This window comes from Anopheles coluzzii, chromosome 2, assembly GCF_943734685.1.
Source record: "Anopheles coluzzii chromosome 2, AcolN3, whole genome shotgun sequence".
In the NCBI taxonomy this organism is placed as follows: Eukaryota; Metazoa; Arthropoda; class Insecta; order Diptera; family Culicidae; genus Anopheles; species Anopheles coluzzii.
In genome coordinates this window covers 1853469-1878496 of record NC_064670.1, presented here as the reverse complement: position 1 = coordinate 1878496, position 25028 = coordinate 1853469, and the positions used below count along the sequence as shown (strand labels likewise).

General features: G+C 49.2%; 2 protein-coding genes across 2 annotated transcripts in view; one reads left to right on the top strand and one right to left on the bottom strand.

Annotated features, from left to right (window-relative positions):
- The first annotated feature begins 472 nt into the window (after positions 1-472).
- LOC120949152 (protein sidekick-1-like) overlaps positions 473-25028 on the top strand; it is a 48148-nt gene continuing 23592 nt past the window's right edge. Inside the window, exons 1-3 of the mRNA XM_040366210.2 lie at positions 473-2956; positions 23666-23817; positions 23914-24124. Of these exons, the coding sequence (XP_040222144.1) occupies positions 2896-2956; positions 23666-23817; positions 23914-24124 (424 nt within the window). The 5' untranslated portion in view covers positions 473-2895. The remainder of the gene's footprint in view (positions 2957-23665; positions 23818-23913; positions 24125-25028) is intronic.
- Positions 3453-5575, bottom strand: LOC120949151 (putative serine protease K12H4.7). The gene is made up of 7 exons (XM_040366209.2): positions 5246-5575; positions 4996-5177; positions 4678-4913; positions 4177-4593; positions 3955-4087; positions 3715-3884; positions 3453-3630 (listed from the first exon to the last, which is right to left on the bottom strand). The coding sequence occupies exons 1-7, from the start codon at positions 5489-5491 to the stop codon at positions 3524-3526; spliced, it is 1491 nt and encodes a 496-aa protein (XP_040222143.2). The 5' UTR covers positions 5492-5575; the 3' UTR covers positions 3453-3523.

The following is a 25028-nucleotide window of genomic DNA, read 5'->3' as shown; positions in this document are numbered from 1 at the left end:
TGTTGAACTGTTGATAGCTTTTTTGAGCAAAAAAAAAGGAAAAAAAAGTTTCAAAAAACTTGTTTGTTCTGGTTCACCCCGTTTTTATTTCCGGCTGCAACACAGTTCTGTGCCATCCATTGTTATCCTTTCGAGCGTACCGATTAAGGTTTGAATAAAATCAACAGATAAATTCTGACCCCGCGAACCCACGCTCTCTTTCTCTCTCTCTCTCTCTCTCTCTCTCTCTCTCTCTCTCTCTCTCTCTCTCTCCGTCTGTCAGGGAAAAATGAGGAAAGTTGAGAGAGAGAGAGGAACAAAAAACCCTCCAATCTCGAGAGCTGACTGAAATTCATCCACTCCTCCAGTGCCGTGCCGATTACCTGTTAAGCATTAAATTATAACACAACATTCAAAAATTAATGAACCGCACGTTTATTTTATTTCTCCGCTAATTTCCATGTGCCCGCCACTGCCCCACTACCAGCGATGGGGGGGGGGAGTTGGTCGCAGCTGGTCGTGCTGGCGAGATGCTTGCTAGTGTTGGTGCGATGGTCACCTTCCACTCCGCCATCAGCTGGTTTTTGGTGCTAGATGGTGGTAGTGTTGGTGCACGGGGTTCAAAAGCAAATATAAATATCAAATCGGGCGGGCTGGCAAGGCCTACTTTTCCGAACCGGTTCGGAAAGGTGGAAACCCGTTTCGCGCAGGGAACCGGTTTTGCTGTTCGGCACACCCGCGGTTGGGGAAGTTCGGGCCGACGCTAAGGTGCGCATGTCCCGCACGGTCCCGAAGCGTGGAAGCACTCACGCCGCACCAGCACATATCGCCGGAAGGCGCGTCAGTTTGCCATCGGCGAACGGGTTTTCATGCGAAATCAGTCAGTTTGGTGGAGATTCTCACGCGAGTCGAACCGAGCCGTAAATGGGATTTGAGAATTAGCCGACCCGAGGCGAGCGTCACAGCGCAACCCGTAACTTAGCGCGAGCCCCGTGCGTGTGTCCGCCGCCGTGTGTGATGATTATGCAAATGTGCAAGGTGCGAAACGGGTGCAACGGTCACACCGGAGTTCATGTGCAACGGGAATGAAATGCGAAACGAAACGTACTAATACGTGTGCTATTACTAGCCGTGCTACAGTGTTGAACCGTTACTAATTCAAAACGACCAAACAGTGGGTGTCCGTGGTGCTGTGAGGGTGGCAATGTTTTCCTTTCGAAACCGATCCCCGGAACCGGTGTAATTAAGCAGAATAAACCGTGCCCCCCGCCGTTCGTTCAGTTCGGGGAAAACGTTGGGAAAACAATAATTTGATCGGAAAAAAGGTGAAAAAAGGTGTACCGAAAAAAAACCGAGCTGACAGTTTGACACGCGTTTATTTCACCTCGTCAGTGCGGAGTGTTGCACCCAAAAAAAAAGTGTCCGGTTGAAAAGCGCTCGTTTCGGTCTCACCTTCCCTTTATGACGTGGTGCCCGTCAGCACGGGAACGATTAAATTAATTTTTCTATTCAGTTCCGATAGCCGCCTTCTGGCCGCCCCGTCGCGACGGTTCCACGCTCACCGGGAGCGGCAACGATATTGGATTAGATTACGGCTTACGGCATGACAGTTATTTAGTTGACGAGTCGGTCCACGCGGACAAAAAAGTGCAATCGTTTCCCTCGACACCACGGCCTGCTGCTGATGAACTGACGGGCGCTAGCACGCCGACAGCCACTGGCTTGTTTGAAGTCAAGCGAAACAATACAACAAAAAATGGAAACATAACATCATCCCTGGAAACTGCATCATCAATCCATTGCAGGGTCCGCGGCGGTGATCCAAAAGGGTCCGCTTGACGCGATACATACTAATGATTTAATAATGCGGGCGCGTATGCAAATGAAGGCTGCTGACGATGGCAGTCGCTGTCCGGGACATGATGGCAGCCTTCTTGCGACGGCATCTCCGGCCTCGCGCCTCTGAACTGCGCCGCACGACTGGGCGGTGGTGTGGTGGTCAGACCGTTTGAGCTACTTGAGCCAACAACACGCAAAAAAAAGTACAACCTATCCTTCATCACCAGCGTCAGCGTCAAGCGAGCTTGGTACTTGGGTGCACTTGGGTGGTCCTCGCGCGAACTCGCGAACTAACTCCAAACACTGCTGAATCATTCAGTCCTGTTTGTGGTGACGGTAGTGCGCTTGCTGCCGATGGCAGCCTAACCCGTGACACCGGAGAATCGGGTTACTGGACACCCAGTATGAATGTGCGTGTGTTCGAGAGTTTTTTTTCCTCGTTTCTTCCACTCTTTGTTTGCTGTGCTTTGATTTGAGCGCGAGAAAAACTGATTCGAAGCGTGAGTTGGTGCGCTAAAAAGTGCGTGCGCGTGCAGCGAGAGGAGTGATTGATGAATAATTTAAAATGTGCTGACTGACGGTGAAGCAAAAGCCGCGGGAGAGTGTTCCTGTCAGAGGCCGTAGGTAGGAGAACCTACGCTCGGCGATGTTTGAAGTGGATATCATAAATTAATCTACCACACAGTTGTGATCTTCGCGCTGTGGAGCGAATCCCACGAAGAAAAAGTCTAGTGAAAGTGCACAACGCGAAGGAGTGGTACGTACGGCAATAAAAGCAAAAGGTGGCCCTTAACGTGTGTGTTTCTATGTGTGTGTGTAGTAAAATGGTGTAAGCCCACCAGACCCCATTGTTGGCGAGTGTGCGGCCAGTAGCCTCCCAAGACGCTGGTGGTGGCGACCCGAGGACGCCTGCAGGGGGAGCAGTAACGAAATATTTTTCCCATCAGCCGTCGGCTTTCTCGTGGGCCATCCAATTGCTGCCTCCTCGGCTGTGGGTGGCGACAAGCAACGCAACGCGTAAAGGCGGGCCGCACCCACCCAAAACCACCCAAACCACCAGCCAATAGAAAAATCAACATGGAAACACGAATAGGATTATTAGGATTATTTTTCTATTACTTCGTCGTGATTTCTACGGGTAAGTGAATACACCGAAATCCCAATTATCATTCCATTGCGGATCCGCCAGAAGCGGGATTTGAATAATTTTTCCTTTATCGATTGTTAAGTGGAAACGCGCACGACCGCACGACCGGAATCGGGCCACGACCAGCGCAAAGCCCCGTGAGCCCCGTGAGTCGCTAATGAATTGCCCGTTGACCGTGATGCGGGAGCCCGTTGTAAGCGTCCCGCTCTACGCCCTCATTCGCTTCCCAATCGGTCTCTTGCTCTTAGCGTAAAACCGAATCGATCCGACAAGGGTGTGAGAATCCTTAGCATTCCGATGAATCTATACTTCCAGAAAATGACATTAATGGGTGTAATTTAATTATACATCCCCTGATTACGTCGAACCGCTTCCCATCGATTGGAGCTCCGGGAAAGCTTCTCTTGAAAATTCAATCCTTATCACCTGAACTTTCAATGGGTGCTTCATGCAAACTGTGATATTAAAATTCATCGAAACGATGCCCTAAGCTTATATCGACGTACAAGTACGCGGACAGTTTTAATCCGTAAACAAAGAAAGAAACAAACCGAAGCTTTAGGCTAGCCATTTCTTTACCAGCTCCAGAATCTTTTCCTTCGCTGCTCGCATTTCAGCCGAATCTTGGGCGGTGATTGAGCTCAAATCGGCACAGTGGGCAGCTCCTGGAAAAGGCAGAAACAGGACAGTTTGAATTCCATCGCATTTAACTCTCTGGTGTTAATCAAAACTCTCCCTCAAATATGTACCTGGAATGACGACAGCCGGGGACTGATCGTTCAGATCCTGCTGGATGCCCATCGCACGCCAAGGATCAAGTTGACCCTGAGTGAAGAAGACGTTCGTCACTTCCGGATTCCATCCGCCGTAGATGACGTTCGTCCTGTCGGCATTGTTCATCATTCTCGTCTTATCGAAGCTGCCAAACAAAACGATACACAGGTCACTGGGACTTGACGCAAGCCGTCCACTATCATTACAACACTTACAATCCATCGTACAGATCACCGCACAACTTCACGAACAAGTCGACCGGGAAGCTGGAACCAAAGATCTGCTTGGACGAGCCCGAAATCTGATACCATCCGTACTCGGCACAGGTTTGATACAGCCACTGGCGCACTATTGCACAGCAACGGGGGGAATAGGGAAAACAATGGTAGCATTACGATACACACACTCAATCGACACGAGCTTCCGATTACACCTACTTGAGCTCATGGCAGCACCCTCATTCCAGGCGGTGTTTTTGTAGTAATCAACCATAGCCTTGTAGCCATAGCTGTTGCAGTTGGTCGATGTCAAACCTCGCGTCACAAGCTTGGCCAGCGCCTGCATATCGTCCGTGATGGTGGCATCCTCGATGACCTGGCACACACCCTCAATGTCTCCGGTCGAGTGATACTGAACCACTCCCGCAAACTCATCCGACAGACTGCTGAAGAAGTTCATGCGATCCAGCGGCAGGGACAGATCCACATCGCTGCACAGCTGAAACTGCTGCGCGACACTTGCGTACTCCCCGCGGTCCAGTAGCTCCTCCGTCTGCCGGATGGCCCGCTCAATACGATCGGCACAGCTCTGTCCTCCGACCAGTCGGATGCTCTCCGTCACAATCTCCTTGTACTCTGCATGAGTGGGAGAAAACAACCCACGATTTAAGATGTATTACGGTTTGTGGTAGCGCGTCTAGCGAGCCACCCATTGCTTACCGGTAAACTCAACCTTGGCAAACACCGGAGCACTCGAGGCCCACGCTCCGTTTATCAGGTGCGGGTACTTCTGGCGGAACCACGACACCATGGTGGCGGAGTACGATCCACCGATCATGATAACGCCCGACTTCTCCGCACCCGGGATCGTCTTGCGCATCTCCACCACAAAGTGCGCCAAATCCGCCAGCGCCTGATCGATGTTCAGATACTTCAGTTTATCAGTACGTAGGTCGCTGCAAAAATTGCCACAAAACAACAGCGATAATGCCGAACGTATGATAAGCAAGCACACCCATCATCATCATCCTCACTTACACAGTCGGATGGCTCTGGCCGTAGAAACGATGCTCGGTGTAGAACAGATAACCCTTCAGCTCGGCCGCCATATCGTACACGTGGCCACGGGAGATGCTTCCCGCGGAGATTTCCCACTCACCGCCGACGTAGATGAACAGCGGGCCGCCCTCGACGTAGTGTTCACCGTTGGCCATGTAGCGCTGAAATTAACAACAAACAGTAAGAGCACATTCCAATGGCTGTGCGAAGTCTTGCTGTGGTCACTCACCATCGACCAGGTGTTGACATTTTGCGGGTCAAAGTGATCCAGCCGCTGCATGATGTGTTTCGTCTCGACGGGGCCGGCCTTGCGCGAAGGCGAGCCGCCCTGAATCGGAGGCTCTCGGTGCATCCGTTCCCATGCCCGCTGATTGCGGAGCACCCGCTGAACGCCATCTTTCTGCTGCGGCTGCGGCTCCAGGACAAACGCGCCCACGAAGCCCAGAAGGCAAACCAAGGCCAACGGAGATTTCATCACGTTTTAATACTCAACACACTGCACCACACAACCACAGTCCAACTAAACGTTCGACCGCATTCGCCGCACAGTTGAACGCACTCCCCGTATTTATAGGTTGCGGTCCAGGCTCTGCTCGCGGGCAGTTGTAATCTTATCGGACGGATTTCACTACGTATACTGTGATTTAATCCCATTCTTCACCTACCAATCCAACTGGACAGTCGTCTCGATTGACCACGTATCGGTGAAAATCGACAAACTTATTGGTCTGTTTTCATTCATCGCGTTCGTTGGAGCAAACGAGTGATAGCGCGTTTGGTGAAGATAGGAACATACGAGCGTATTGTAAACCGCCACACAACTGATTGTGGCGGTGAGTTTATCTCGCTGATTGGACAATTAGGAGAATGAGTGGTTAAATTGCCATAAATACGCAACAGTTGTATTGTCAACAGAATATTCCCCCCGGGTGCTCCAGTGAAGTGTAGCGTTTTACAAACAGCTGCTTAAAATAGATCCACATTTAACTTGCAACTCTTCAAACGGTGGGTGGATTACGATAATAATATACATCAATCGATGATTCATCCGACTTTGTCACGGCAACAAAATGGAAGTATGGGGACCACCGGGAATGCAAAATTAATCTCGCAGATAGCTAGTGCTCGTTTAAAGTGCACTTTAGAAAGGGCACAAACACAACAGCTTAACATACCACACTAAAACACGTGCTTCAAACGCGGCCACAAAACATGCCCACAGCACACTTCCATCAGCAATTGTCATCCTCGCTAGAACAAGCGGGTTATTCACTCGGAAGGAAAACCATTTCCGCTTGCACGAGCATAACCATCAAGCTTCCTTGTCGAACTGTTCGTTCGCTCCCCGTATCCAATTACCAAACAGGCGCACATTCCAGACACCCACACCCACCTTCCTAGTGTGCCATTGCCAGCCCGCTCGCCCAGCCCCAGTGCAGCTAAAGCCTCTTCCAACAACGGAGTCTAATTATGGAATTAATTCGTTAATTTTCTTATCTCTTTAACGATCTGAAGACAGGGCCACGAAATGAGGAGCTGACAAAGCCCGGCCGTCCCGTTTTCTCCCCTCTTTTACCTGCTCGCTTTTTGGCAGAATCTGCTGACTCTGCTCGAGCCCCTGGCCTGCAGAACAGCAGAAGAAGCGCCTTGATTTGCATCGAAGACTTTGCGCCGTCTTCAGCGGCACGATAAGACACGGAGAAACCGAAAAGGCAGTTGAACGCACTGACGGAACGCACCGACAGGAACGCACACAAAAGAAAGACTCCCCCCCCCCCCCCCCCGTCCTATTTGTGAAGCTTCACTGAGCTTTTCCGCCGTCCCTGCCCGCTGTATCACTTTGGTAATGGGATAAAAATATTTGCAGATGGGCTGGGAGCTGGGGATGTCGTTGCCCCTATGCTGACGCGAACGCGGAAACTACACGCCGGCACATTGCCGCACATTGCCATCGTTTCTTGGGATTGAATTTTTCGCGTAAAAAACGAAGAAGATGATGCCGTGTATCGAAGAGATGTGTATTTCCCAGCCCTGTGACGGTGTCGGTGGTTGACGACAGCGGGCTGGTGAAGCCATCCTCCACCCATCCCACATCACCCATTCCTGAGGCTTCCTTCCTTTCGGGTGGAAAGTGAAAGAACACAAGAACAACGTTATCGTTACATAATGTTTTGCATAAAACATAGGCGAACGAACACCGTGGCGTTTGCGTTGGTATCATGGGCGCCGACTGAAGAGTGCCGTGAAAAGTGCCCGTTTTCCTTGACAAACGCAATGCATGTGCGCGCGTGTGTGTGTGGGTCCCTGCACGCGAGCTAAGTGATGGCAACCATTCACCCGGCATGTCGTTCGGTCTTAAGACGCTCACGCTTGCCGGCGAACGAGTGGGAATCTTTATTTTGGTTTTCAGCCTTCCTCGTTGCTGCTTAACAATGACAAAGAGGCAGGAGCCAGCGTTCGGCTGCTTGGTATGGGAAAAAAGGGAAGCTCTATCGAGCATTAAAAATGTACTACCCTTGGCAGCGTGTACGTTAGTATGCTTTTATCGCGGGCGGAAGGGAGGAATCAAACCAACCACTTCAACCCGGTCTGGTGCAAAGTGAGAAAAGCGACAACCCATGCCAATTGACATGTTAGGATGGGTACGATGCGTCATCTGCCATAGGAACGCAACCCTTCCCTTACAAAACAGACCCGGACCCGGACACGTCGCCAGTTTCGTTGAGATGTTGACAAATGTTTTCCAACACGCACGATCGAAGAAAACTCTTTGTACCATTTGATAACGTTTAACCGTATGGATTCAATCACACGCAGCCGGGGCAGGAGCTTTTCATAAATAACAGATCCATTTCCCTCCCCCGACAGATGGCAGATACTGCGGTGGTACGTGCGTGCCACTGTCAATTCATCGGGCTTGCTATCATGCTGTTCCTGATTTCCAGAGCTTTACTAAGTAGCTAAGCTTTGAACGGGCCGTCCCACTCTCCCTCCCTCACGATCTCTCTGGTGCGGTAATCTCTTATCTTGGCATCATGATACCTTCCCTGCTCCTTCCCGAAGCAGCTGCTAGCGAATCGCTTTTAAACCCATTGCGTAAATATTGAACGAATTCCTTTGTTATTCTTGGAGGATAATCGTCCCGTAATCACTTCCACCTCCTGGCAACTGGCTGGCCACCGGTTCGACCGGATCTCCGTATCGGACCAATTTGGCAGCCGATCAAAGGTTGTTAAGCAAGCAGACAAACCATGGACAAACGCAAACGGCTCTGTAGTGCTCTCGTGCTTGTTGTCAAAGAATACAACTCCACCCCAAGCGGGACTGGGACTTACCAGTACCGGTAAGAGGTTTATCGATGCTTACCGATGTCTCCTTGCCCACTATTAAAGCACTGCAGCGAGACCTTGAGTACGATGTTCCCCGGAGCCCGGGAGAGCGAACGCACACGCACACGACGGGCACATGGAAATGTCAAACAAGTTCATGCTTACACCGGATTACGTGCCATCCGTCTCCATGACAAACATCATAAATTGGTCCCTTCAAGATGTGTGTATTTTCAATCGATGCGACTAGATACACCGTCCTGGACCGTGTTGTGACCATACGCCCAAACCAACCACCTCACAGGTTACCTTTGCCTCAGCACTTGAGAATCAGCAGGAACTGTTCGTCTTCGTGAGGGGTGCCAGCGGGTGGATGCAAAAATTGCTTCTCACTTTGATGCTTCCAATCAATACGGTGGTTGACGAAACTTTCCATCCCCGACAAAGCTAGCGCCCGGGATGTTTGCGTGCAACTACACTGACGCAATCGTTACCGGTCCAGTACACTTCTCGCTCGCCCCGAAATACTTCGGGTCGCTTGAGGTCGCCTTCACCAACGCCCACCCCTCCCACTATTAGATTGCATGCTGGCGAACACTTCAGCTTACCCTTTTTAAAAGGACCGACAACAAACGACCACACCACTGCGACCAAAACGTTCATCGGGAATCATGTCAGGTCCGGGCAAAGCTGGAGATGTGGTCGGGCGAGAAAGTTTGCTGACGGTGCCGAACGTGGACCGCTTTTCGCCCCAGAATAAACGAAATCCGGTGGCCGGATTAGTGCAGGATGGGGGGGGGGAGGGGGCAAGTTTTGCAACCAACTCAACCGAGGGCTTTTGTACAAACTCCGGTCTTTCCTTCGTGGCAATGGACCTTCCCTCCGAACCAACGACGGCTGGAATGAATTTTGCCCAGCTTGGTTGGTTTGGTTGGCGCAAATTTAAATTCCCAAGCGTGCAAAGGCATCCCAACCAAGCCGAAGGTGACGGTTCATGAAGGACCCGAAAATGGCCAACGAAAGCACCATCAAACGCGCCGACCGCCACCGCGATCGATGACGGACGCTTCCGACGAGGTCGAAACTTTGCTGGCAGAATTGCGGAAGGTCACCGTCGCCGAAAATGGTCCGATATTTCCCGCTTTAAAATGCTGGCGAGAGGGTAGGCTGGCTGGCAGGAAGGGCAGTTCCTGGAACGGGAGAAAATGTAAACACCAAGCGCTCCCGTGCGCTCCCCACAGACGCTGTTTATTGACATCGTCGATAAATTTTGTGTACATATTTACAAAACACGGAAATTTGCATTGCGCATGCGAATGTTCCTGGTGCCAGCGCTGCCTGGTGCTTTGCCGGCAGTCCACACTTTGCACTTTGATCACGCCAATTACACAACCTTTTGGGGTTGGTTTGGCGGGGAGAATGAGAATTTTTGCCGTGGCGCTTGCTGGTGCGATGTGCGAAACTCGTGCCACGGCCCCGGACAAGTTTCAACTTCAAACGTTCAACTTCGAGCGTTTCGTGAAACACGTCAGTTCCGTTTGGACAAGCGCGTAATCGCAAGTGCAATCTAATAATCAAAGCTGTGTAAATGTGCATCGCCTGGCGTTCGTTGGAGCAATGATTAATGTAAGCATCGCTGCAAACTAAACAAACTTCCCTGTGTGTTGTGCTGTGTTGTGTACATTTATCAAAGCAAAGTACTGACGTCCCATTTGCTATGCGATAAACGTTTGTCCCGACCACGGCGAAAGTCACTGGAAACGAGCGAATGATCAATGGATCGATGGCCCATTAATCAATACAATGTTCAAACCCCATTTGACGATGTCATCCAAAGTCGATCGGCGAGCCAGCGACCAAAAAAGAGCCATTTTGAGAGAGTGCCAGTGGGGGACCAACTTTACCACTTGGCAAACAGAATGCTAATCACGATGAGGACAGCCAGTCGGCTTCGCGCCCCGACCACCACACAACAGGCGATTCCATTTGATCGATCCAATATTTACTGTCGAAGCATAAAAATTCAAATCTACTTTAGAAAACCGCCCAGCCCAGGCCAGCAGAGAGCAGTTTAAGCCTATCGGTTTTCAAACGCTGCCACACAGTGCTGCCTTCCTGTACCGTCGGCATGCCAGCGAGAACCCGTTCGCGCAGAACGGAATCCGGTAGGTCAATATTGACCCGGCAAATAGCGTCTATTCATCAACGGCATTCCAAGGCCGCGACGTCCGGCACGAAACGTCGGGTACGGAAGAAAGCCGTAACTGAAACTAAAACGACTCAATCAGGCCACTGCGGCCCGCAGCCAGCCGGTAGCAGGCTTTGCGACTCGGCCACGGAACACACGGAGCGCCTTGGCGGTGGCTTCGGTGGGCTGTTATCACCCTTTCCCCGCATCAATCGCTGTACTGAATGAAAGCTTCTGCCCCAATGGGGAGGGGAGCAAGGAGTGCACACTCTATGAATAACCAATTTTCTACCTCTGACGCCTCCGAACCCTCCCTCATCCGTTCGTTCTTGCTTGTGCTGTTCTGCCGTTGCCTGGGTGCTGTTACAAAGTTAACTCTTTTCGCCTGCAATCCGCTCTGTACAGGACGGGTCCGCCCGACTATCGACCACTCCCGAACGATGATAAAGTACGTCAACTTTTAAATAAACTAATAAATTGCAATTTCAATTCCCTCGCTTGCTTCGTAAACTGATAAATTTTATGAATACATAATACATAAGACTGATTTCTCGCCCACCGCCTTTTTGCCCGGTGCGGCGACAACCGCCGCATTCCACGACCGACTTTGGCGTTCTGGCGAAATGCCAGCAAACATCGGCAAGTCGTCCACGCCACGTCCAGCGTCTTGGCTCCCCTCGTCCCTCCTGTCACTCGATGCAACGATATTGGCTTTCTTGCGCGGCATAATTGAATTGTGTGCTTGTGGGCGGAAGCGTCGGTTCATTCTGTGCAGCGGTGCAGCGACGGAACGATGTTTCGTATCGATGCAGCATTTTTGAAGCTCCTTATTTCAATGAGTGATAGACTTTTTTGCGCTCCCTCGGCACCCGCTTTTCTTCATTTTTAAACCTCGCACGGTTGAAGGTTGGTGGCGAAGCGAAACGTTGGACGCTTTTCATTTTTGCATATCAGACCAGTGCATGAAAGAAGCATAGATTCACTAAGCAGGAGCAAGTGCAACACTCGAAGAACAGCCGTCGCATCTCCAGAGCAAATGAAAGCAAGATAGCGATAGTTGCTTTTGTGTTGCGGCAAGTTGTTGTTAGAGAGCGATAGGATAAACTCGGTCTTACCGAGTCAAACCGTTCTCCTTGGCTGACTGCAGTTCGCGAAAGTTGCTCCTTCGATAGCGAAACAGCCACAGCGAAACAGCGGGCAAGATGAATGCGCTGAGCAAGATTCGTCGCTTTGAACTTGTCGGCTTGTGCTTCATAACGGGTCAAAGATCACGATAAACTAATAAAGTGATAAGCGAGGATAAAGTATTATCGTGCGGATTTTTCACGGTGCTGTAAAATAGTTTCCCACACTGTAGGAAGAAGCGTTTGTAGAACATTTTTGGGAATGTTGGAATAATTTGTGCAGTGCTTATATTGTTAAGAATTGCTCAAAAGATGATGGTTTGTTTTCTCTAGAAATTCTACAATGTGCTGAAAACTTCATCAACACAAACTTTCTCAAACGAGCTCGAAAACACATCAGTTTGCATGAATACTCCGGTTGTAATGTAAAAAAAAACAACCCATAGGTAAATCCTGCACATGATGTGTAATTCCTGAAAGAAGAAAAAAAACCCTGTGATGACGGTATATGCTTCACTTCCCTCAAGTAACCCATACAATTGGTTTCTATATTTAAAAAACTATCCCCTGTCATGAGCAATTTGCCTACATTCAGACGTAGCTCGAGTTTGCCTACATTCAGGGGCACAGGGGCATGCTTGTTAATTGGTTTAAAAAGGTTTAATAACAAAAACTGCTTCCAGCGATCGGGTGAGCGTCCACTTGTTGTAGCAAAGTTGTAACCACTTACGTGATGCTTGATTCGTAGAAATCTTCAACATTACAAACATATTTAAAACACCCATTCCAGCAATGTGTGTGCGTGTGTGTGGTAACGGCAAGCCACATTGTTATTCGAGTAGACCGGCTATCATCCATCGCCCCATTTCTAACACCAAACGAAGAGAAAGGTTTTCGTGTCTATTTCTCTATCCTGTCCCGACGCCACTGCCAACGTTAATTGTTGCCCTATCTAGCCTAAAACCACCAATCAATCCAACAAAGTTCGTTCTGCAGCCGACACACACTTATTTGCCTAAAAGGGTCCTGTACGGCTAGGCTCTTTTGCTTCGATATAAAAAAAACACTCTAAACCACAATAAACCTGCTTGTTTTTCGTATTTTGTAGAGCTACGAAACAATGTGTACGGTGAAACTGTTGAGCTCACTATAACACGACAAACCTTTTCCTTCCTTGGCCCAAGCATCAATGTTCTTCTCGGAACGAGATCCCAAATTGGATGGTATCGGAAGGGGAGCTGTTTCTCGGAACCATTCGGCCCCTTCATTGGGGACCATTTTACACTTTTTTCTTCAATCTTGCCATCATTTCAAGCTCCTTGTATTTTCTTTTCCCTTTCTCCCGAAAAGCGGAAAGCAGGAAAAATAAAAAAAAACTGTTCACGTGGTTGCACCTTTCTTCCAACGCTTCATCATCATGATAATGTTGCTTGCCGCTACCGATGTGTGTGTGTGTGTCTGTATGGTATCGTTTAAAAAGGCACCAACAAAACACAAACTCAAACCATGCACTCTGCTTCCTTTTCGCATCGAAAACGAACGCTTTGTTCGGTGTCAAAGTTTTTCCATTTCTCCTTTCTTAATCGTGTGTCCTCCCCGGTTTTGGGCACACTGTCTTCGGCACTCTGCCTCTTGCACGTGTTGCTGTCGTGTTTTTTTTTCACTGTCGTCGAAGGTGCGAACTGTAAACTGAAGGCTACAACAACACCCAGCCCTTTCGCAGCCGGATGGGCGTCGGGCCAGGTCACCCATTTCTCGCTTTGCAAGTGGTTCGTAGCTGTCACGAGACGACACCACCGTTCTTCTGCACCCACTGCAACTTCCATTCATTTAAGCGGAACAGGTGAAAATGTAACGAATGAAAAAAGCACCATCAACATTAGCAAGCCAGCTCGATTATCCACCTTTTCGTTTCGTTCAACTTGTGCGCCAAAAAAATGGCTCTTTCGAAAACGCGAACGCAGGACCACCAAACTCGACATCGTATCCTTTTTCACAGGATCCTTTCGGGCTCAATGACTCGTGTATTGCCGCAATACACACGCTTTGGTTGTTTTTTTGTTGTTGTTGTCGTTCTGGTGGTGCTCTCCCTCCCCGTTCACTGCGCAACAACACTCTTGTAAAGTTTGTAATTTGTTCGCTCATTCGTTTTTACGCCCAATAGTCAACGCCACACTTTATCGACCCACCGGGTTTGGGCAATGGGTTTGTGTCCCTTTTTTTAAACTATATTAAATTTTTTGCCCTTCCTTGGGACACGCTCTAATTGGAACCGGGGGTGCGGGTAGGTGCGCGTTCTTCCAGCCGTAAAATGCAAAACTGCTGAAACCCTCCGAGAAGTTTGCCCTCCGAGAAGCACCATCATCAAACACCATCGACCACCTACAGGATACGGGGCGGAATCGATTTCAATCTAGAGCCCTCCAGCCGCCGGCCCGGTTTCCAGTGGCCGGTTAAATTAATTTTACTCGTCCTCGTAAACTTCAACCTCATTGCGGGGCAGAACGTTCCCGAGACCATCCGGTACTGGGCGGTGGCGATGGCTGACACCTAGCAGCGGTGCGTATGGTCGAGTAGTAAAATTGTCATTTTATTTCGATCCTCTCCAACGGTGCAGTCGCACTAGAGGAAGGTTGCTAGGGCTGACTGCTTTACATATCCTGCTTGTTGGGTAATAAAATCCCTTGATGCTTGACCACTCAAAATTCTGTTTTTGTCCCATCATAAACCGTGCCCTTATTATGCCCGCTCTTTGCAATGATTCCTGATTTCACATTTACAGTCTCGAGAACTATTTTCAAATTTAATCACAATTCACTAACTTTAAATAAACCTCATAGCGTTGCGGCCTTTCAAAAAAACTCATACCGAAACAACATATTCCAACGATAACTGTCGTGATTGGTTTCTTGTCTAGCTTCCCCCCAACTAAAGGCTGGTTCTATTTTCGCAAACGCTTATTTTTTCCTTGAAAAACCTCATTCAATCATCCGTTCGCAGAATGAAACTGATTGAAAGACGGTTGATAATAATTTTAAGATTTTGCGAAAAATGATTCAACCTTCACTCGCACATCGCAAATCGCCCCCGAACGCGATATTTACAACAGAAGCACACCGGAGCTACTCTAAGCCCGCGTTTACGAACGACGCAGCGGCACAGCGAACGACTTTCATCGTTCTCCGTGGTAAAATTATCCCGCATTATTGTAATTTCCCTGCTGACTTCGAGGCAAGATTGGCCCCGACAGTTCGCCAGTAAAACTAAGCCGCTCCAGCACCGACCCACCGTAACCGAAACAATTTCATCAATCATTTATGATCCACGTATTTTCCGGCACCGGCTGCCACTCAAAACAGCCCGAGCAGCAGACGGGGAGGGGGAAGAAGCGCGGTCCCAACGAAACGACAAGAGGAAAACACAGAAAAGAAAAAGTTTAAAATTCAATTCACCAAACAGAACAATCCATCCGTGGCCATTTGGATCCCAGCCGATTCCGAATTCCTTTCGCTCCGCAGGGCAGCAGCGATCCTCCTACGACAACAACAACTTGTCCGCCATCTTATTATTATCCTCTGGGGGGCTCACATCCGTCGACAATGCTGTGCTGTGACGAAAGGGTGGAAGAAAGTGGACGGGGCGGTTGCGGCCGCTCGGGGTGAAATGAAGAAAACCAAATCCAAGCCCGGCATCCGCTTTTACGAGTCGCTGGCGCAGGACAGCAGCTGGATTTTTACGACACTCTGGAGAATAATTATGCTTTGGTTGGGCGCATCGGCAGCACCAAACAAACGCGCGCCCAGATTCGGACCAAACCCTGCTCCTGATGGTCACTATTGCAGATGTGACCCGCACACACACCCGCACACCCATCTGCCCAGCCATCACATCCGCACATCCCTCCGGGGCGGGGGCCGGAACCCGTGTTTCATTTTACATTTTCCAATCACACCGTCCCAACCGTGCCCGAGAAGACGAGCAATCCTTTCAGTTATTTGTTTTCTCTACAGTGCCCCTGCCCGTGCGAGCTCCCTGGGCTGGCATCAGCATAAAAAAACAAATGCTGAAAGAATAAAATCAACCCAAACGGTCCGTATCTCATCAAATAAGCAATGGTTCCTGGTGTGCACGTTCTATGGTGGGACCACGACCGCCAGCACCCAGCTCCCGGGAGAGGAGAGAAGCAAAAGCAGCAGCAACAACAACAGCAAAACTGGTCGCTGTTTGTTGATTCAAACAAGTAGTGCAAATAAATTTGCTCGCTTCTTTGTTGAGCAATCGGGAAAAATATTGCACATCGTATGTAGCGCGAGCGAGGGACGGCACTGAGCTTCATATTAGTGCTGCCGGGAGGGCACGCTCGGGAAAGTGGTCGTACCAGTTTCATTTGCTTTGCATTCTTCCCTCTGTGTGTGTGTGTCTGTGTGCTCCCTGCACGGGAAGCAGCATGACAATATAAATTGGCACACGGACAGCGCGCGCGGTATCGTATCGGTCGGATCGATTATTCCCATCCAGCAATAGGGAAACGAACACCGCAGGACACGATGTCTGCGGTAATAACTTATTGATTTTCTCATCTTCATCATTCATTACTGACTGGTGCCATCTCACCTTCCCTCCCTCCATGGAGTAGCGAAATAAAGATCGTTTTGTCGTTCCAGTGCGCTTTGTTTGGTTTCCCGTTCCTTCCTGTTTCCTGCTCGTGAATTTCCTCTCCCCCTTGTCAGTGTGCTTTCACCGAAAATCCCATGCAAGCTTCTCAAGTTTTGTCCTATCTCCGCACCTCTTCCAAACCCCACTCCCTGTTGACAGATTTATTGAAACATGCCATCATGGGGAATTGGGAGTGAGGCAAAAACAAACCAAAAACACACACAAAAAAAGAAACTAGAACGAATATTCAACTTAGTGCGAATGATGAATGAAATGGACGGTTTGAGGTTGTAAAGCACACATTCGCACACAGCCACACACACACAGAGAATATAATAAAATACCCTTTTTCCCAGCGGGATGCTTTGGCCGCTCGTAACGACACCGACGGGATTTATCGAGCGATGAATTATATTTGCTCACCGGATACTCGGTCCCAGTGTAATCGGCCATAAACGCTGTTCCGGTTTTAATTTCGAGCAACATTATTAATCGATATAAGCGAGCTTCAGTGGCAATAAAGCAAGAAAAAAGCTCGCACAAACATTTGGGCCAATGTCGGTGGCATGAGTGTTCACGTGTTGGTTTACTAAAGCCATGGATCCTAGGACACATAAGCTCACACACACACACACGTATACTGCTAAACTTTCTTCCCAAGCGATCGTTTGACAGTTGTTGGGTTTCTTGCCAAAGTTTATTTCCATGAGAGAATAACAAACACGCACGCCTACCTTCAGCGTACACCTTTGAGATCAATATTTAACAGCAAAGTGGTGAGCAAGCAAAAACGGTGGGCAGGTTTTCCAACTGCTTAAGTTAATCCTGTTTCCGGTTTCGCAGCTAAAGCTTTTTCCCTTTATCTGCCAATCTTTGGCCGTGGTGCATCGGCAGACACAAATTCGATTAGTGCCAAGCGATACAACAAATCCCCATTCAGCAAGCTTACTTACCTCACGCACGCCCCCTGGCTGCGACCCGGGCAAGCCGTATCTATTTTCAGCCCGAATGCGATGCGACGTAGCATGTATGAGCAGTTGTTACTTTCGGTAAAACTTCAACATTTACCAGCCCACGTAAATACCCGTTCAGGGCATCCGGTTTCTCGGTAGGAACGCTTAACCTCAAGATGCACGGCCAGGCACGAACATGAGCTGGGTCGTGATTCTTTGCCGAAAAGGTCTGTAACCCTTTGCTCTTCTGCAAACAACGCTGGTAAGAAATTTACGATCCACCTCTACCACATCTGCCAGCTGCAAAAGTGCTGCCGATCTAACCTCTACTCAGCACGAATGGGGTATAAAATCCACCCCATATCCCCCCCTATCTCTCACACACACACACCATCATTCACCGGTATTTCAGAGTTAACAACAATTCCGCGGATTCTTTCACTGCCGATCCTATCGCTTGCTAACCGTTCCTTTCCAATTTCCGGCCGCTGACAGGAAGATCTCAACTTTCACAAGCTCGGATTAGTATCACATGTTCGTTTTGAGTGAGAACCACCATCAAAAAGCACCTGCTACGGTTTTGTATTCTTCGTACGGAAGGCCGAGAGGCATGGTTCCGTTCGTTTCGCCGACAGAAAATTCGACAGTTTTGGGGAAAATAATGGACGCGGGTTTTGTTCTCGAAAACAAAGGCATTTATGGTACCACATTATTTGAAGTGTAATAATGCTTCAGTGTGAACTTCAACCTGCTGGAGGATTTCGTTTCAAAGACAATTCTTTGTGGTGCTGAAAAGAAATTGTCTTGATGATGAAATTTGATGTGTTGCGCAAAATCAAGCGCATACTTTAGTATCATCAAATTTCATCTTCCGTTGGGAATGCATAATAAAGAAATCATGCGTGTATACGATTGAAAAGTAAAATCCTTCACCTCTTGCTCACAAACACACATAAAAAAGAAAGCTAATCAATCATCTTACCATCAATCTGTGGAATAGGGAAACCCACCCAAACTGCCTGCCGAGTAATTGTTTACCCAGCACACGTGTTCGTGCTTTGTCACCATTGCAAATCGTTTTGTGCCCATTTTCCGATTCCCCCTCACAGTGCCTTTTTGCTGCGCTTTCAACCCAACCCAACAACGACAATCAAGCAATTAACTTTTCCCCCAAATCGCAAATTACACCCGTCGCCGCAAAACCAAACTGGTCCCGCATCACACTCAAAGCTCATCCATCACCCGAAGCCTCGAACGATTATTCGGCCCACAGCCCAACACACATTGCTGTCGAACGTCCATGCAGCCGGCCATGCTAAGCATGTCCCTTCCGAAGCGGGATTGTCATTCACATTTCGTACACCGGGCATCGGTGCAAGGAAACATAAAAAAACCCCTCCATTTCATAACAGACCAGTAGCACACGTCGTGCTCTAGAAGCATGTTCCATCGTCAGGCCGGTCCCAAGTGCCGGGCACGATACGTAAACATTGCCGGTGCCGGGTGGGGGTGTGAAAATATGATGGCTTATCACCGAAACATCATCCTTTAGCAAGCCTCTCAATCACAGACACTCCGTGACGGATCTCGGTCGCTTTCTCGGGAGAATGTATCTGCAATGTGTGCCGGCTACAACCATGTAACGCCATAAGGCCATATTCATGCCTAGCGTCGTCTGGCGGCCTATCGTCTCCTTAAGAAACTGACGATGATATTGCGTTTTTGGCACTGTGTCGTCACATTTTCATGTTTTGTTTCCATCATAGGCACTACCAGCAACACCATCATCATCATCATCATCATCATCGTCCCTCTCGTCGTCATCATTCATAACGGAAAAATGATGAACAACTCCCTCGTAACACAAGAGTTACGACGGTCCAAGTATACCCAGTTCTTGGAGACGTTAAAGCATGTGTTACAGACGTACACACACACACCCGGGCCAAAAGATTGACTTGTAGTACCCATCAGAGTCGGATCCTACCGAAACACACCCTGCTCGTATCATCCAAAGCGATCATCGTTATGACGACAAAGCAGCACTCGAGAGAGAGAGAGAACGAACGAGAAACTCACTTTTGTGGCCTTTTTTTACAACCACTTCAACGGAAATGTATTCTTTCTTCCAAGGAAAGAGCCTTCCGCGTAGTCGTTCCTCCCTGCTGGGTATGGTTCATATGGAGGGTGTGAAAAATCAGCAATTCCACAGCAATTCTAACGAGCTCAGCCACCGCCACCGGCGGAATGCTGTCGATGCAGTCCGTGCCATTGCAGAAAGCACAGAACCGACACAGTCGCTCTACATGCGGGAGACTAAAATTTCATTACACCTGCCATGGATAAAATGCCAGAAAGGCTTACCCGGGTTGGTCTGAGCCACACTCCCGTTACTTCTAAGTGTCTGCGTGTGTGTGTGTCGTGAACATACTCGTCGTTGTACATGTGATGAAGAGCTTTGCCATTTCGCCTCAAAACGCTGCGGTGAAGGGAGTTTATTAAATTAATGAAGAATTACTGTCACAACATGCCGCTAAATCATCCTTAGATCCCCCCTTTGCCACGGACTCATCCCTGTCACTGTCCGGACTGAAGACTAAGGCCAGATCCAAGAGCACACACACACACACACTCGTAAAGGCAACAGCGCCCTAGGGTTAGAGTGCTTCGGAAGGCAAGAATGCAAAGCCCTCCCCATCCATCCATTCTAGTATGTAATGAGATAAGTTCTAGCAGCTACAACGAAAGGTCTCGAGTAATTAGAGAAACCCTCCTTAAGGCAAGGATCAACCATCCCTTCACACACATACACACAGAGAAACGTTCCCACACAAACTCATACGCATTCGTCCTGCAGCAAACGCGTCGCACGGTTCACCGTTGTTGCGAAATCATCAGCCGTATGGTTCAAATCCGAGCCTCATTAGTCATAGTAATTGACGATGGCGCAAATAGAAAACGTTGTGAATTAATTCAATTTCCCCTTTCCTAAATATACACACGCACGTGTACACACGCTGGCTTTGTCTTTTAATGGCCTTTGTGACGGGAAACGTTCTCGATGTCTCACGTTCCATCAGTCAGCGAGACATGCACAAGGATTCGCATCGTCGCAGAATACGCACGTTTTTCCCCAATAATTTAAGTCTGTCGTTGGAATTGAATCGATTTCCTGTGCCCGTGCTCCGCGATAGTAGTAGGAGTAGTTGGAGATGGTGGCTTTCTTTCAATCGTCTGTGGAACTTGTGCTTACGTCGTAAAACAATGTACCAAATTGCACGCGCCCCAGCCCTTTTCGGGACCTGTTAAGCGGAGGAGTTTAAGCAAAATGAACCATTCACGAGTGGTAGGGAAACCTTAAATCAACGCAACTTTACACTGAACAGCGCACGACAAAGAAACACGCTCGTTGTCAAAGGTGTAGCTCCAAGGGAATTGGTCTTACGCCCCCGTTACGCCTTTGCCTTTCCATTTTCCACTGAAATATTCGTTCCTTCGATACTTTTGATCCACCGCGTGGAAGACCTTTCAGCACCGAGTGAATGTCACGTTTTTCGATCGAAATGTGATAAAAGTGTGGTTAAGTCGCTCTTGGGAAGCCTTTTGCGACTGAACGGTCCCAGAAGTCGGGGCCCCTTTTACACCAGAATTTATGCTCGCAAACGCGAATCCATACAAATGAAAGGAATGCACAGGAGAAGTTTCGCAGTTTCTAGGAATGAATTCACACAATAAAGTACTTCAACCCCTTCCCATGCGGTACCTGGCAACAATGGTGATCTCTGTTTCGGGCCATTTTATTTTCACCTTTCCACCTCATTGCACTACACCATGACAATGATGACAATGACAGCGAATGACAGTCCTAATAAATCAGCCCTTCCCGGGAGGGAGAAGTACAGAAACTTTCTGCCGATGTAACCGACAAACACACATGTGCAATCAACCATCAACACAGTTGCGATTTCCGTTGCCCTATCCCAACGGACTGCCGTGCGCGCTCTCATACATCATCATTTTTTATCGAAGGAAGTTTTTAAAAAACTTTTCACTCGATTTTCCACCTGACTAAACGCACAACAATAAGAACAGACGATGTTACAAGCAGCGCATAAAACAGGGTTGAGAATCCTCTATGCACGATTGTCTTCATTGACCCTCTCTTCATCAGCGCGCATCTCGACGGTGACGTGAAGATCGGTTTTATGGTTTTGATTTATTTTCCACCACATTGGGTCGGACTAAGCACAGCAAAGCCACCTTACCACTTCAACCCACACGAAGAAAGCCAGCGCACAAGCAATCGCTCAAACCCGAATCGCACACGAATCGCCAACGGGCAATTAACCTTGAAGTGCTTGCTTGCCAGCAGTATTGATTGTTCCTGATGGACAGGCTGCAGGCAGAGCTAGAACCATTCCGAGCTAGTTCTGTCCTTCTATCGATCCACTGCTACGGCAAAAAGGGGTTTGCTCAACATTCTACACCACGATAGAATGCGGCCCGATTCGGAAGAGCAGAAGTAGTAACGCTTCCTAACGGGAATATAATACGCCTTCCAGCACCACCATCCTGGGCAGCCGAGTGGAACCAGTTGGCAACAATCAAACCATCAGCCACCTCACCACCGCTGCCGCTGGGCCGATCGAAGCAGACCGAAAACGAAAACATAATAAATCACCTTTTTAATGCTTTATTATTGAGCCATTAAACCGACGGACGAGAATTGGAGCGGCCCCGAACCGACGAAACGTGCGCGGGAAAAGCGTGAGAAATCCTGTAAGACCCGCTGAGGGTGGGGAATTGCAAGCCGTCGAGGTGTGTGAGCTGTGTGGCAACCCCCGAAAAGAAAGGGTCAACGAACGGAGGGCGTTTCCGTAGGGCAGAAGAACAGCACACGATGATGATGGGTGGTTTAATGCTTTATGATTTGCCCTTTCATATAACATACTTGCTCTTGTCGCTGCTGCTGATCCCGGGAGCTGATATGTTGACCGAGGCCACAATTGGCCACAACCACCAATACATTATTGTCTGATTGGGGATAACGAGGGACCAACGGGGAGGGGACGAGAAACCTCCAGGTAGAAGCGTTGCACTCAACGGCAGTGACACACAACGACTGTGTAATTTCATCAAATACAATGCCACAATGCCAATTGAGCTCATACACACACACATACCATGCGACCCAATCCGCCGCCCGGAAGCGGACGCAATCAAACGGATCATCAATTCTAACCCCAGCCTGTAACCGTTTTCTAGCCGCATTGTCACATTGCCGGAAAACCGGCCCAGCTCCCGCTGCCACGCCTGCCGAAATGGAGCTCGATTATTGACTCGTCTGATTTCCCGCAGCGTAACGATCTCCTCGCTCTCTCTCTCTCTCTCTCTGTGCATTTTCTTTGCCATTTCATCAATCATGGAGCCGTCGAATTGGCGGTCTGACAGTGGCGGTGGTTTGGCTGGCGGTTGCATTTCATCGACACGTTCGAACGTGTGCCGCCTGCTTTGCGGCTCGCTTTGCGGCTCGCGCTAACTCCCTGACTTTGACATACTGCACACATACACACGCAGCCACAGACAGCTCGCACTCACAGTGGCCTGCAGCAGCAGTGCACCAGCAGATGGTGCATTATGTGAGGGAAGCAGCGAATAAGGTCAATCCCATTTCTCTTCCATTGTGCATTCCATCCTGCCCAGGAGATGCAGAGTTTGATTGAAAGACCGGGTCATTGTGGAGTGCAATCACGTGTCCAAAGATGCAATCTGATCCACATGTGTTAGAATGTTGAAGCAAACCCACCCAAGAAGCATTCAGAGTTTGCTGCTTTTTATGCTTCAAAAGAAAACTAAACGGAATGCTCGAAAGGGGGAAAAGATCTGTCGGATGCTGGCACACTTCAAAATTCTTGCCAATGCAACACAGAAGCTTAGGAAGTTAATGCGATCACATACATCTTGCAGCAAATCTCGGAGCTGAGTGTTTGATTGATTGATATATTGACGATGCGTATGTGTGTAGAAAAGGTATCAAAAGATTATGCAATCAACTCCTTTGCAAATCTTCATTGCGTTAAACTCATGCGTAGTACAAGCGAAATGGTAGTTTGCGTAACATCCTTGCAAATGGTCATCATTCAGCTGTGTACGTACGATTGTGTTGATTGCTTCAAGACACTAACAGCCAGTTCCGAACAAACACACAAACCAGCTAGATGTAACAGCATTATCAGAAGCCACCACTATTCCGCTGGCTACCGTTGGCCTTCAGACGCACCGTAACGGATCCGTAATGGATATTAACTAATTATCTTGCCCTAAATATCATATATCCGCTTTACTGGCGCCCTTTGCTGACCACCATGACCATCACCATTTTCATTACCCTTTTTCCAGTGCTCAACATCATCAGCGGCGAGGTGCAATCCTACTGGGAGCAACCCTTTGCGCAGCCTTACTTCGACAATAGCACAAAGCGGGAGGTCACCGCCACCGTGGGCCAGTCCGCATTGCTGCACTGCAGAGTCCGGAATCTGGGCGACCGAGCGGTAAGTGTTTGGACGACCCAAACCCCGTCGTCACTCTCCTCCCAGCGCGAGAAAGAGAGCGAAAGTCTAACGCAACAACGGCACGATTCTCCGCAGGTGTCCTGGATACGGAAACGTGACTTACATATCCTCACCGTGGGCATTCTCACTTACACCAACGACCAGCGCTTCCAGTCGCTGCACACCGAGGGCAGCGACGAGTGGACGTTGCGCATCACGTCGCCCCAGCCCCGGGACTCCGGCACCTACGAGTGTCAGGTATCGACGGAGCCCAAAATTTCCCAAGCCTTCCGCCTCAACGTAGTGGGTAAGTACATTATCTGGCGCCGCGTTCGTCCCACCACCCGTCGGGGCGGGCCTTTTACTTAAATGGCTAAAGAATGCCCTCCACTGGGCATTCACTGACCATTCGGACACGTGCGCGCTTGTAGCGGCGTGTGTATCTCTGTGTGTACCACTCGCCAAAAGCAGGCCGCTCCGCCGAAAGGCCGAAAGGCGCGCGGGCAGGGAAGCGGACATCGGTTTAATTATGTGTCAGCTTTCACTTCATCAACTTACCACCGGCCGGCGCCCACTGGGCCGCTCGTTATTGTACACCCGGCTCCGGACACTACATGGCCTATCGCTGTTTTTCGCAGCCAGTCGGCGGGCGGTCCAGAGAAGCGATTCCAGATTCCGACCCAGGTGGTCCGGCCATTGTAGTGGATGCTGCTGTTGCAGCCGGTACGGCCCCGGATTCGTACGCCATTGTCCATCGTAAGCCCTTCGTAAGCAAGTGTTTCGTGTGCATGTGCGTGACACTGTGTATTCGGCCCAATGCCGAATGATAATTTAAACCGTACGCCGTACCACTCCAGCGCAGCCCGACCCAGTCGTCCCTGAGTGGGTGTACACCCATTATTGTGGCATCCCTGCCAACGACACCCATACGCTGGACAAAGCATACCTACACACACGTATACACATTGTACTAGATAAAGACTTCCAATTCCCTCTCTCTCTCTCTCTCTTTCCCTCTCTTTCCCTTTCTCACACACACACATTATAATGCCAACAGAGGTTTCACTAGTCTACAGTCGGACGTACAGCCGAGCGCCTACAATATCCTGCGACGAAGGGCTTAGTATCATCCCCAACCGGCCTGACTTCTGTTCTGAGCTGAGTTGATAATGGGATAATTTAATTAAGATAACTTTTGCGAGAACTTTGCT